Consider the following 13,243-nt stretch of genomic DNA (forward strand, 5'->3'; position numbering starts at 1 on the left):
TAACCAAAAAAAGAAGAAGAAACCAGGAACGCCTAAGGGGAAAACGGGAAATACGCAATCGTCTTAGAGAGATCGGCGCAACGTTTCCGGTGCCACACCTGGGCTCCTCGTGGACGTTACTAAGCTATATCAAGTTAATGATGTAGTTAGATATATATAAATGTATTTATTAAGTGAGACATCTGGATATATTTCTTATATCACTACAGCTTAAAATATGCAAAATACTATACAATGTCCAAGTATCCAGAGAACCAGCTCAGCATCCCAGAACCCATATGTACAATAACATCTCATTCCAAGTAGATTTCCTCTCTTAGACGCTGCAAATTCCGGAACAGTCCACCGGCTGGTGCCCCACTGTCACTATCGCGCCGAGCCTCAGACCTAGACTTCTGTCGGTTCTGATCTTGTTGGTCCAAGGTGCGTCGTCGATCCTCCACGATATTCGCTAGGCTATCCACGAACCGATTACGCGCTTTTTCCTCCGCCGATGTATTCCACACAGTCGCGAGTGTACGTAGGGCTTCAACGCGGCGGTTAGCAGCCTCCAGTCCGGCGTATCCTCCGCCTTCGCTGTCGAGCAGCTCGGTCACTTCTGTGCGTAACTTCTTCATCATTTCTTGACCCTTTTCTTCGCGGTCTTGGCCTTCGGGGCCGAGGTCTGGTCCTGAGACGGAGATAAAGGATGATGAGAATGAGATCTCAGATGGCGGTAGTGGCCAGCTCATTGCGTCGCCGAAGGTCTGTACAACGTCTTCTAGGCGCGATCGGACTTGGCTCAGTATGCGGAGGTTCGTTATATATTCTGGGTCTGTTGGTACGGGTGTTTTCTTGTCGTCTGGATTTGTTGTTGACTCGTCTTCTTTCGTTGGCGCATCCTCTTCTGCTTGTTCGGTTTTGCGCCCGTCTTCTGTTGAGGGTTCCGGGACGAACTTTGCTATGTCGTCGCGTAGGACTTCAGTTAGAGTTTCTGATAGCCCGATTGTCTCGCCTCGTAGAACCTCAACTTCGTAGGCTAGTCGTCCACCGCTTCGGAGGATTTCGTCGGTGAGTTGGGATAATGTGCTCGAGAGACGGATGTTTTGGGCGCTAATTTGGGAGAGAAGTGACTGGACCTGCGTGGACAGCTCTGCCAGGGGTACAGAGCCCGGTGACCGCGAGGCATTTGGTTGTGAGGATGCCACAGTCAGCGGCGATAGAGTGTCATTGAGGAAGTCGGCTGGGTCGAAGTTCGGGTCGGCGAAATTAGGGGATGCAGCGGCCTGGTTTGGCGGTTTAACGCCAGCTCGAGTTGACGAGCTATATGTTTGTGATGCCATTTATGTGAAGGTCTTAGGAACTTTGGCAATTTATCTCGTCAATTCGCACTTGAAGAGAGCTGGCCTCCGCGGGGAGGATCGCTATATCCCCACCGCCTTCTATTTTCCTTGTTAGGTCTGGTGTCATACTCCTTTAGGTATAGTTCCTGGCCGCTTTTCACCTGGGATCTATACAAGGTAAACAAAAGAGAATAGTAATGCTTGTCTGACTTCTTTGTTCGCTGTTTGAATCTACTAATTGTCCCATTTCTTCACTTGCTAGCTCGGTCTAAAATCCTGGGAATCAGCTGCCTTCTCATGTGCAACTCTGCATGCGATTCTCGAGCTCTTGAGGACGAACCGGAAAGGATAGTGCGACAATAGAATCAGAGAAAATTCTACATGATAATAAGTCGGGCATCTAAGCGCGGGTACAACAGGAGATTTTGGATTGTGGAGATTGCATTCAATGACGGCCTGCATATCCAGGCTAGTTTAGAGCATGCAGCTCTAATTGATTCTAATTATGTTGTATTTGGTAGGCTAATTACAGCGGTCAACAAATATTTCCTCTAACTAGTTAGCCGGTACTCTGCAGTAGCCTTCATACATAGAATATTTCAAAGTTCGAAGTCCTGATTGGGTCTAGGGTGCTGGCTGTTTGCCCTGGACTTGACGGCCTAACGTATAATGCATAGCTCGGCACCTCAAAAGATACCGTGCGTATCCCATGATAGAACCACAGAGGTAGAAAGAGAGTATTACAAGAGCCACAGTAAAGAAGCAACGTTCAAAGCTGGAAAGAGTGATTATAATGTATAATAGTTACATCCGATGGGGCTCATGTAGCCCCAAACAAGCTCATATACAGACAGGGGAGACATGTATACTGGTGAAAGACTCGGCAAGCCCAAGCCAAAACTTGATATCGCCGTCCTTAGTTCCAGCATCAAGTCCTCCAGTGAAAATAGCATGCACCTATTTGCAAAAACATTCAAGCCTCAATTCCATAGACTCAAGTCAGAAAGCCGAGCGAGGAAGGGGGTATTTCGCAACACAAAAAGCAAAAATAAAAGAAAAACTTAAGCTCCAAGTTCATGTACGAACTTCGGGCCGCCACTTGTCGCGTGAAGTTCAGAAGGACCCGTCGTCCTCGTGTTCACAATGCTAGACTCTGCTGCCTGCGAGCTCCCACCAAGCTCGCTGGGTGTTCCCTCGTGTGCTGGGCGTTGGTATGACACGCTCTGGGCTTCAGTGCTCCCGCCAAGCTCGCTGATCTCTGCGTATGGTTTTGTTTCCGGCAGACTCTTCTCTCCTTTTGCTTGGCGCCGGCGGAAGAACCAGAATAATAGTGCGGCAATTATAATGAGTCCTGCTGCGCCGACGCCAACGCCAACGCCAATTTTCGCTCCTGTTGATAATCCGCTTGTCTCTACTCCTGTGCCTGGGGCTGCCGGTATCGGGGTTTCTGGGACTTCTGGGGCTGCTGTGCCGGTTTGTATTGATGAAGAGGTTGATGAGGCTGCTGTGTCGGATGGTCCAGTTGAGGTCTTGGTCTCGGATGGTTCATCGGATGATGTTTGGGTCTTGGTTGTGGTTGTAGTGGCGGAGACAAATAGGCTTTTATCTGATGCTTGCAGCTGGACTTGGATTGCTTGAGCCCACATAGTGACTGGGCCGGAGACCTGGGTGCTTTCCTCGTCGACCTGGCGGACGGTGACAATGGTAGATGATGAACTAGGGAAAACGCTTAGACATCCGCCGAATGTCGTTTGCAGGTCCCTTTTTTCTTCGTAGTAGGAGAAGTCACTAAAGCCTTGTAATCAATATCCAATCCCGAAATCAGAATGAGCCTTTTCACTTACGAGGGACAGCATATGGCAGTAGTCGCTGGACTGTGGATCACTAAATCGGCCGAGGTGTATCCATGTGGACAATAGCCTGGGCTATAGGCGATAGATGGCCGAACTCTTCCATACTGGCTGTATCCAGAAGGGAAACACGCAGGATCGGCATTGTCCTTATCGACGGCATTTTGTATTAGGAGGCCATTTGGGACTCGGTTTGCAGCCTCTGGTTCATATGTCCACGAGTTCGAGCACGAGGCGGGCGCCGTGAAGATACTCGACATGGGCATCGTCGTAATAGTACCTGTCGATTCAGCGGCCCTTACGACCAATGTCGGTATAGTAGACGTCATTTTGAAGCTGTATATGCTAGGTTGTTCTACAGAGTGCAGAAAAGAGTGTGTAGCGGTCGGGAAGGGAAATCAACATTTATTTAGCCCCCAATTCGAAAGGGGGGACTTGTTTTGACCGGTTATGTATATTCCATACGCTGAAAAGCAAATTCCGAACTGATCTTAGCTCCTCTCGGTAGGGCGTCTCAGTGCTGATTCTATACTCCTTAGCTTTCATCCTCTAGGGCTAGCTTCCCTGCTCATTACCTGGCACTCCCCCCAAACTTGGTCAAGTTAGCATTTATTTTTCTATTTTTTTTTTTAAGTCGGTGTGAATCGCCTAAATAATACAACATACAAAATAATGACAATCATTAACAATCTTCCTAAATAGTCGAACTGGATGTTGGAAAATACTCACTAAAAATCCCCAAGATCGGCGCCGCAATGTCCACTAACATGCTAGTGTCTTTACGGTGCGTTGCTCAATTTTAATACCAGGATACCATGTCTTGGCTGCAGCTGAGAATCAGGAAAACTCCATCTGCAAGATTAAGGGACATGTTGCAGAAACAGTCATACGATGCAATTAGGGGAAGTCATAGTGAAGTGCGGATGTCTAGAGTATGTACGTATTAGCATTTGCGAAACCATTGAACTTTCGATATTTGCGAAAAAAAACAACAGCTTCAAGAGAATATTACATAGGCTTCTTAGGTGGATTTGTCTACTCCGTATGTTGTTCGGTGTAATCTAAAAATGTTTCAGACCGCACTGAGCCCTTCCTTTAGAAGTCGTTTTAAGTAACAGGTGAATGCTGTCCGCATAATCAAATGATGAGAAGTTTTTATATGTCCACGGGTTATACAGAGTATTATCGTTGTCAGCCTCGGTTATATATGCTATGACAGATAGACAAGAAGCAAACTCGTAGAGTGAAGAGCGAATATTGCATTGCATTATACTAATTAGGACCAAAGCAATCATAGACATTAAAACAGCAGCCACAATAGCAGCAAACGAAGGTGGGTATCGTCATCCAATCACGTCGATAATAAACAAAACAACACAAATCCGGGAGCGCAGACGAATGAGCTGTTGGAGAACAACTTCATGGGATCCACTTTCCGGAAAGGGGCAGGTAACAGGAAATCATGTCTTCATGGCGAGCAACCAATTAAAATAAGAAGACGGCAGTGCATCAAGATCACATCTAGATGTCTTCAACAACGCGGGCGTTTATCGCACCCTGGAAGCCACCATCGTTGTTGCTAGCTGGGCCACCGTAAATGCTCGGACCTTCTCCCGCATTGGTAGCGGCATTCAGTTGCTCAGTTACATTTGGTGACACTCCGGGCATGAAGATAACCTTGCTGCCGGCGGTCTTGGCCATAGCCTGCATTGCTTCCAGATAGCGGATCTGCATAGCTGGAGCAGAGGACAGGATATCAGCAGCCTGGCGCATCAACTTGGCGGACTCGACCTCGGCGCGCGCAGCAATGACCTTGCTTTCACCGATACGCTTGGACTGCGCCGCCATCGAGAGCGAGTCTTGCAAGTCTTCGCTGAAGATTATGTCCTTGATCAGCATCGACTCGACCTTCACTCCCCACCCGGCTGCTACCTCCTCGATGATCTCCGAGGTTGACTGGGCGATCTCCTCGCGGCGCTCGATCACATCTTGCAGCACACGTGCACCTATCACGTGGCGCAGTGTAGTCTGGGTACGCTCGACTAGGGCTTGTCTCACGTTCGAGATACCGAAGGCGGTCTTGTGGGGAGAGACCACTTGGTAGTAGATGACGGAGGTCAGGTTGAGGGTGACGTTGTCCTTGGTCATGCAGATCTGACGAGGCACCTCGACGATTTGAATCTTAACATCGACCGTGGTGATGTGTTCGCTGAGCGGGTTAATCTTAACCAGACCAGGATCGACCGATCGCTCGAAGCTAAAATAATCATTGTTAGTGATAATCGATGGATATAGCCGAGGGGGAGATCACTAACCGTCCAAATCGCGAGATCAAACCGACTGCACCCTGGTCGACAGGCTTGAAGGGGTTAGGGCAGCAGAAGCAGCAGGGGATAGCTCCGAAAAATCCGATGCATTCACCCAGGCTATGGACTAAATGAGGTCATTATGGTTAGGATGAGAGTCGCAACGTGTATAGGAAAACGCGACTCACTCAAACCGGCATACCAGCCATGTGCATCGGGGTTGTCATCATCATGGTTGATACGTTGCGCGTATTTGGGCTGCAGATCGCTCATGCGAAATGGTTGGACATCGACCAGAGGTTGATGTATTCCACGATCGGTAACAGGAGCTTTGCTGGTGCTTGCGCCGTTTTCGGACATAGTTGATGTATTGGGTATCTTAGTATGTTCAAAATAGATATTTTGATTTGGAAGGGATAAAAGGGGAAAATAGAAGGTTTTAAATGTTCTAAAAGGTAAACAGAACTTGCGAGGTGCCCTGTACTTCTCCGCAGTGGAACCATTTTGATGTTAACAGGATTTGATATGATTGGTTTGATGATTCTAAGCCTCTTTTCTCTCCCAAGGCTGAGTCTTCCGGGCGCTGGCTCCATTATGGGGGTTTGCCGAATAGCCGCTGAGGTCATGGCTTGAGGTATGTTGTATATTGTTCAGATAGCTTCAATACTACAGTAGTACATTGTAGATGGTTCCCATTCCTCGAATCTTGCATTACACATTCCGATCGACATGTCTTTGTGTCTACCTAGGTATGTGTCATAAATATATTGCACGTGAGAGCTCCAGTCTCCCCGTCATAAAGTTCCAAGGCGCAAGGCGCAAAATTCCATGGCCATGCGGTGGCCATGCGGTGGCCATGCGGTGGCCAACCTTGGAAATACTCGTATTATCACATGAGCCGTCAGAACCCTGGAAAGCCTATTAGGAAAGCACAGGAATATTTTGAAGCTCAAAGACCAATAGTCTGGGACGATCTTTGGCCCCCATGCCTTATGTCCCGAGACCCAGGAGGCAGTGCCTAGAAAACTCTCCGGGAAGGGCAGTGCAGGTTTACAAGTAGCTATTGTTTAAACTTATATAGCACAATACTGAGCTATCCTACATGAACTAGCATCATTGGTCTAGTGGTAGAATTCGTCGTTGCCATCGACGAGGCCCGTGTTCGATTCACGGATGATGCACTTCTTTTTTTATTTATTTTTTTCCACTTCTAGCAGATTTATAGCTTATATCTATTTGCATCTTTTTACTTCATAGAAAGACTAGATAGTAAATCCAAGTATTTCACTCGTTTGGGTAGATATCTCATATTCTATGTCTTTCAAGGTTGATACATTGATGTTGACCAAATTGGGTAATAGACACACATGAGGTCTACCCCCAAATATATATCACAACAGCAACTACACTACAAACACAGAGAAGACAATGTTTTAAAATAAGTACACAATATTTGAATTGACTATTACTATAATTATTACGAAGACAAATATGAATTTAGTCTCCTTGAAGCTATAGAAAGTATAAGAAAATATTAGTCTATCATTCCTATACCGGGGGGATTGCCATCCGCAACAGAATGTCGCCATACTTCACTCGCACGAGAAAAGATAAACTACGTACAAGTACAGCATAATTTATCAAATAGTGTCCATCAAAATCCCCTAAACCCCAATAACCATCCGCTATGTGCAACCCCCACAGTTACATGCTGACGCCATCGGCCTCCAACTGCACGTCTTTTTGCACGTCCCACGGCAATGCGCTGCGGGGTTAAGAGATATTGACATATGCAGGGTCAATAAATATAACCCCTCTAGAGCTGTTGTAGACCCCCAATTCATTCAATCCTCTCTGAACCAGATATCATCATGTCGTCCGAAAAGAAACAACTCATCATCAATGCCTTTGCAATGCAATCGCCGAGCCACCTAAATCCAGGTCTATTCCGCCACCCCACGGACCAAGGCGCAGACTACAAGAACATTAAGCACTGGATTGCCCTAGCCAAGAAGCTCGAAGATGCCAAATTCCACGCCATCTTCTTCGCAGACGTTCTAGGAGGCTATGATGTATACAGAGGCCCTTCAAACCTCTCCCCAACAATCCCTGCCGCAGCCCAATTCCCAATCAACGACCCTCTCTACAGTATCCCCGCCATGGCAGCAGCCACAGAATCAATCGGATTTGGCGTAACAGCCTCGACAACATACGACTCCCCCTACGCCCTAGCAAGGCGATTCTCAACAGTAGACCACCTTAGCAATGGCCGTGTAGGCTGGAACATCGTCACCTCATACCTCGACTCCGCGGCTCGAAACTTCGGGCTCGATACACAGGTCGAACACGACGAGCGCTACCGCATCGCGGACGAGTACCTCGATGTCACCTACAAGCTGTGGGAGGCTTCGTGGAGAGACGATGCCGTGACCTGGAAACAGGGCTCCCAGAGCAAGACACAGGCATATGCGGACCCGGCTGCTGTCCGTGAAATCAATCACAAGGGGAAGTACTTCCAGGTCCCCGGTCCTCATCTCTGTGAACCGAGTCCCCAGCGCACGCCGTTTATCTTGCAGGCTGGTACGTCGACGGCGGGTAAGGCGTTCGCGGCGAAACATGCCGAGGCTGTGTTCTTGCATGCGCAGAAGCCGGAGCTTGTGCGTCCTTCTGTTGATAGTATCCGCCAACAGGCTGCGGATATTGGACGCAATCCGAAGGATATCAAGGTTGTGGCGGGTGCGTTGGTGATCGTTGCTGAGACGGATGAGGAAGCGAATGCTAAGTTTGAGGAGCTGAAGACATATGGAGATCGGGAGGGCGCGCTTGCTCTTTTCGGTGGTTGGACTGGATACGATTTGTCGACATACTCCGATGATCAAGACTTCCGTTTCGTGGAACTTCCTGCTGTTCGCAGTATGGTGAATCACTGGGCTAGTACGGTGCCTGGTACTGAGGGTCAGAAATGGGACAAGAAGACCATTGCTGAGTATTTGGTGCTCGGTGGTAATGGCGTTAAGATCATTGGGAGTGTAAAGACCGTGGCGGATGAGTTAGAGCGATGGGTGACTGTTGGAGACGTTGACGGGTTCAATCTCAGTTATGCCAGTCTCCCTGATACCTTTGATGATGTTATTCGTTTGCTGTTGCCGGAGTTGCAGCGCCGTGGTTTGTTCTGGTCGGATTATGCTGTCAAGGGTGGGACTTTCCGGGAGAATATGTATGGGAAGAAGGGTCAGTCCAGACTCCCTGATGCGCACCCTGGCGCGAAATACTTCTGGAAAGAGGGCCAGGAGGTGCCTCCATATTATTTGGAGTCGAATTAGCATGTAGCATATTTGCAAATCTCGAAAAAATCTTTTCTTCGTATTATCGAATATCAATGTCAAATTAATTCAAATGTTTATCGGACAGTGTTTAGAAATGGACATGGAAGCATAAACAGTCAAAAAAAAAAAAAATTGTGATTTGACCACTAATCTATGTATTGGAATAATCCTGTCTAACTAAATCAAACATCCCACCATCCCTCCATGTGCGACTTCAAATCAATCTCCTCCGGCAATCTCAGATGAGGCGTCAGTTCAGCGTCAGGATTCAACTCTTTCGAAGTCCACCCATTACCAAAGTAAGCAAATCGATTCCCACTCTGGTTAACATAGGTATACTCCCAATCCTCCCAGCGCGGATCTCGACGAATATAATTCGAATGCGATGCACTACCCGGGAAGAGACCATGAATACGAGACCCCGGCTTGCCACCGTTATACCACGAGCTACAGTTTGCCGACCAGACAGTGCGCGGATAGAACTGGTCGCAATACTCGACGAAGTCGTCAGTCGCTTGCTTGGCAGGAACAATGGTCTTGATCCCCTGGGTGCGGATCTTTCGCAGCACTTTCGCGATGTACGTCACTTGGTTCTCGATGTTGTTTGGCACGGTCCCGCTGTGTCCAGATGCGTATGGTCCGCCGAGCCAGAGAAGGTTCGGGAACCCGGGTGTTGCAAAGCCAAGGTATGAGTACGGGAATCCGAACTTGCCGTCGTGTTTCCAGGCTTTCTTGAGGTCGACTCCATCGGCGATGATGGAGAATGGGGGTGCGTGATCGACGTTAGCTCCTGTTGCGCAGATCGTGATGTCCACTTCGCGCTCAACCCCGTCCTCCGTCACAATGCCTTTCTCTGTGAATCGCTTGATGCGCGTCTGGATATAGTCGACGTTTTCCTTGGCTAGGGCTTCTAGATACCCTGGTCCTGGTGTTGGGCGACGGCACGCTGGGGGAAAGTCTGGGATAATCTTTTCTGCTAACTCTGACTTGCCTGCAATACGCTGCAGCATCAGGGCGGTCCATTTCTCACGCAGTTCGTTGTTTTCGGGCGTGTCTTTGAAGATCGCTCCAAACCGCTGGAAATATCCCTTTTCGACATCCCTTCGGTATTCCAGATACGCCTTGGGATCTTTCCATGTCTCTAGCTGTGACTCGGAGAACAAGTTTGGCTCCAGTCGACGGACTCCCGCGCTTCCGCTGCTGAATGAATCTGCAATCCAGGTTGGATTCCGAGCGTAATGATCAACGTGGCTTGCGAACGGTTGAATGGATGGTAGGACTTGCAAGCCAGAAGCACCATTTCCAATAAGAGCAATTCGCTTGCCTTTCAGATCGATATTTGGATCCCAGTTAGAGGAATGAAACAGGCGTCCCTTGTATTCGTTGATTCCTTCATAGTCGGGTAGCTTCCAGGCATTGAAATGACCGATGGCGTTGATTACCACGTCCAGTTCTTCCTCATAGATCTGTTGCATGGACGTGAGCATAGAACTTCAGGTGCTAACATCAACCATTTCTCACCTTCGAGCCATCCACATGCTCAACCGTGACATTCCATTTCCCTTTCTCGGGCTGCCATTCGGCCTTCTGCACTCTTTGACCTGCGCGAAGGTATTGATACACATTGTGCTTCCGTGCAACACCCTGCCAGTATTGTCTAATCTCATCTCCCTGGGCAAACTCTTCTGTCCATTGAGTATTTGGCGAGATACTGGATTGGTATACATGTGCAGGAATATCACATCGAACTCCGGGATATGTATTCTCGAACCTATTTGATCCGAGTTAGCAACCTGCGCTAATGATGAGCAGAATGAGAATGTACCATGTGCCTCCCTAAGAATGTGGGTTAGCTTCGAAACAACCCATCAATTGACAATAACATACCACATCCGAATTCTTATCATAGATTCGAAGATCAAGTCCCGGCAGTTTTGCAGGGAGCAACACACCCGCGGTAATCCCTGCAAGACCCGCGCCGATGATACCCACTTTGATGGGTCGCACCACATCAACCGGGTGCTCCTCCAGTTCAAATCGGATGTTTTCAATCTTCTCTGATAATCCGTTGATATCACTCTCCACTGTTACAGTGGTTGGTCCGTTCAAATCTGAAGGACCCTTGATCGATTCCGAGGCAGGTCCGATATTCGATAAGGGAAGAGCCACCTCAGGGGATTGCACAAGAGTCATGGCGAGGGTTTCTATGTTTTCTTTTCCCTTGGCAATCCTTCAACGATCACAGCTTAAATATGTACAGAGTACCGTTGTCGCACCGAGTTGGATATACCGGCATTCTTGTAGACGACTATAACACCCCGCGTCTGCACGTCATGTGCAACGTTTCATACGCCACCTAATACGAATTACAATCTTGCCTCTTGGATCTAATAGATAGATTGGTTTAGATTGGAGTCGGGTATATAGTATATGGTCATATGTGATGTTCTCGGGATTGATTTGATGTCGCTAACACCATCGCGGACCGCGATGACGTGCCGAGGGGGTTATCGTGAACACCATTCTCTCCACTCTCTACGCAATTGCGGAGTGCATTGGAGTATGTGTTGGGGTATTTGTTTGCTGGTATGTCGCCATTTGATGTCTCGGCCGAGCTTTGGGGGGATATTTCAATGCCTACTTTGCAAATGCCAAGGCATTTTGAGATGGACATTGAAGTTCTGGAAGGTCAATTTTTATTACCTATAGGGTCGAAGTCATGTTTATTATATGATTTAGCATGTTGAGATTGAAACTGGAGCATTCAGGCTGCGTAATGTGTTATTTTTCACCAATGTGAAGATGTTCGAGGATGTTGGATTCTATATGAGAGGGTGACATCGAAAGACCTCAATTTTACCCCTAGTAGTAAAACAAACCTAGGCAATCTCGGCCTCAATAACCATCTCATACTGTTGAGGGTCGGGCCAAAAGTTGACAATTTGAAACCCAGCATCGGTCAACAGCTTCGTCCATACACTTTGTGTTCGCTCGGCAGCCGACAACAACGACATCATCTCCACGTCCATTGTGGCTTGGCTGATGCTCGCTCCTGTTACTGGAAGAACAATATCATAAATAAAAAGCTTAGAGTAGCCCTTGACCATTGCATCTTTGGTGTTCACAAGCAATTGCTTAGCCTTATCATCTGGCCAATCGTGAAGAACTGCGTGCATAAAGTATGCACGACTCCCTATGCCTTGGGTGTTAGTAGTTACATCTGTCTTTCTGGACTGGGATTGTTCTTACCTTTCACTGGCTGAGGTAAGAAGAAATCATGAGCCATTGCCGTGATCTTCTCATCAACTTGCGCATTGGCAATCACTTCTGGAAGATCTTGTAGGATGAGCGATCCACTAGGAAGCTCTGGATGTTTTGCAAGAACGTGGGAAATATCAATCCCAGTGTTCCCACCAACATCAACCACGAATGGAGAGCCATTGTCCAGCTTGGCACCCTCCAGCAGCTTTGTTGTATCGTAGACCTTAGTCCACGGAGTTTTCCATGCTGTCCAGGCCTCCATGTGGCCAGTGAAGGCTTCAAAGCAAGCGGGGCTTTTCTGCAACCGCCCGAAGAAGTTGAGACCGTCCGGGTCACTGTCCGAGTGGTTATTCGTGTCTACTTCCGTGGGCTCCTTGTAAGATATTTTTGCTAGATAAGCTGGCAAATTATGGCCAGCGGCAATGTATTGATTTGTTCTGAAACGACCAATGTTAATGAGACACGGGGATAGTAGTAGAGGATATTCTTACGCTGCTTGAAGCGAGGCGCGGACCTTGGTGCTCTCATCGCCGATAGCGTTAGAGAACGGAGTTGGTTTGAATCTGTCTTCTGCTGTCTCCTCTACCACATTGAAAGCAGCCAGCAAGCGGAACAATCGACCTGTATGTTGTCATGAGCTTTGCGTGGTTATATTATGAATATTACGAAGTGAAAGCTTACGTAGTAGGTTTGTATCGATAGTGGGTGTGGTAAATGTGACCAGTTCGTCAATAGACTTCTCACCCCCAACAGCTGTCCACGACTTCCAAAGACCCAAGTCTATGCATGTCTGTAGAGCAGCAAAGACGACAGGCTGTTCAAAGCAGAAGCCCCAGGCACGCTCATATGGTGTCTCTACTCTGGCAAGTAATCGACGTGCTGCAGCGCGTACCTTTAGACGTTCGACTTCGTTGCCGCCAAACACCTCAGGTTGAACAGCATCGAGGGTATCGATTAATCTGTTTGTTTCAGACGGCGGTCGATCTGCTGCTTGTCCTTGGATATGCTCGACTTCGTTGCCGCTAAGCCATTTAGGCTTAGCTGCAGCAAGTGCTGAAACAATTTGTGTTAGATATGACATGTTACGCTTCAAGCTTTGGCCTGGTCTCCAGGAGATGGAAAGGGATGGGATAATAAGAAAATGGTATCAATCAGATTGACAGTTCGAGCTACAGTAT

The 13,243-nt window shown here is 47.9% G+C and overlaps 6 protein-coding genes across 6 annotated transcripts; 1 reads left to right on the forward strand and 5 right to left on the reverse strand.

Annotated features, from left to right (window-relative positions):
- Positions 1 to 293: 293 nt before the first annotated feature.
- PGRI_054120 (uncharacterized protein) lies at positions 294 to 1,322 on the reverse strand (the record flags this gene model as incomplete). The annotated part of the gene is made up of 1 exon (XM_040793125.1): positions 294 to 1,322. One exon carries the CDS (start codon positions 1,320 to 1,322, stop codon positions 294 to 296), a length of 1,029 nt encoding a protein of 342 aa, XP_040645092.1.
- A 1,061-nt stretch (positions 1,323 to 2,383) lies between these two features.
- Positions 2,384 to 3,501, reverse strand: PGRI_054130 (uncharacterized protein; the record flags this gene model as incomplete). The annotated part of the gene is made up of 2 exons (XM_040793126.1): positions 2,384 to 3,110; positions 3,167 to 3,501. The coding sequence occupies 2 exons, from the start codon at positions 3,499 to 3,501 to the stop codon at positions 2,384 to 2,386; spliced, it is 1,062 nt and encodes a 353-aa protein (XP_040645093.1).
- Positions 3,502 to 4,693: 1,192 nt separating this feature from the next.
- Positions 4,694 to 5,838, reverse strand: PGRI_054140 (slipin family protein; the record flags this gene model as incomplete). Its single annotated transcript, XM_040793127.1, has 3 exons — positions 4,694 to 5,429; positions 5,488 to 5,605; positions 5,667 to 5,838. The coding sequence occupies 3 exons, from the start codon at positions 5,836 to 5,838 to the stop codon at positions 4,694 to 4,696; spliced, it is 1,026 nt and encodes a 341-aa protein (XP_040645094.1).
- A 1,511-nt stretch (positions 5,839 to 7,349) lies between these two features.
- PGRI_054150 (LLM class flavin-dependent oxidoreductase) lies at positions 7,350 to 8,801 on the forward strand (the record flags this gene model as incomplete). Its single annotated transcript, XM_040793128.1, has 1 exon — positions 7,350 to 8,801. One exon carries the CDS (start codon positions 7,350 to 7,352, stop codon positions 8,799 to 8,801), a length of 1,452 nt encoding a protein of 483 aa, XP_040645095.1.
- Positions 8,802 to 8,986: 185 nt separating this feature from the next.
- PGRI_054160 (flavin-containing monooxygenase) lies at positions 8,987 to 10,997 on the reverse strand (the record flags this gene model as incomplete). Its single annotated transcript, XM_040793129.1, has 4 exons — positions 8,987 to 10,270; positions 10,326 to 10,575; positions 10,630 to 10,640; positions 10,692 to 10,997. 4 exons carry the CDS (start codon positions 10,995 to 10,997, stop codon positions 8,987 to 8,989), a joined length of 1,851 nt encoding a protein of 616 aa, XP_040645096.1.
- Positions 10,998 to 11,683: 686 nt separating this feature from the next.
- Positions 11,684 to 13,146, reverse strand: PGRI_054170 (Winged helix-turn-helix transcription repressor DNA-binding; the record flags this gene model as incomplete). The annotated part of the gene is made up of 4 exons (XM_040793130.1): positions 11,684 to 11,997; positions 12,054 to 12,502; positions 12,557 to 12,686; positions 12,747 to 13,146. The coding sequence occupies 4 exons, from the start codon at positions 13,144 to 13,146 to the stop codon at positions 11,684 to 11,686; spliced, it is 1,293 nt and encodes a 430-aa protein (XP_040645097.1).
- Positions 13,147 to 13,243: the final 97 nt, after the last annotated feature.

This window comes from Penicillium griseofulvum (assembly GCF_001561935.1).
Source record: "Penicillium griseofulvum strain PG3 chromosome Unknown contig_84, whole genome shotgun sequence".
NCBI classification, from domain to species: domain Eukaryota; kingdom Fungi; phylum Ascomycota; class Eurotiomycetes; order Eurotiales; family Aspergillaceae; genus Penicillium; species Penicillium griseofulvum.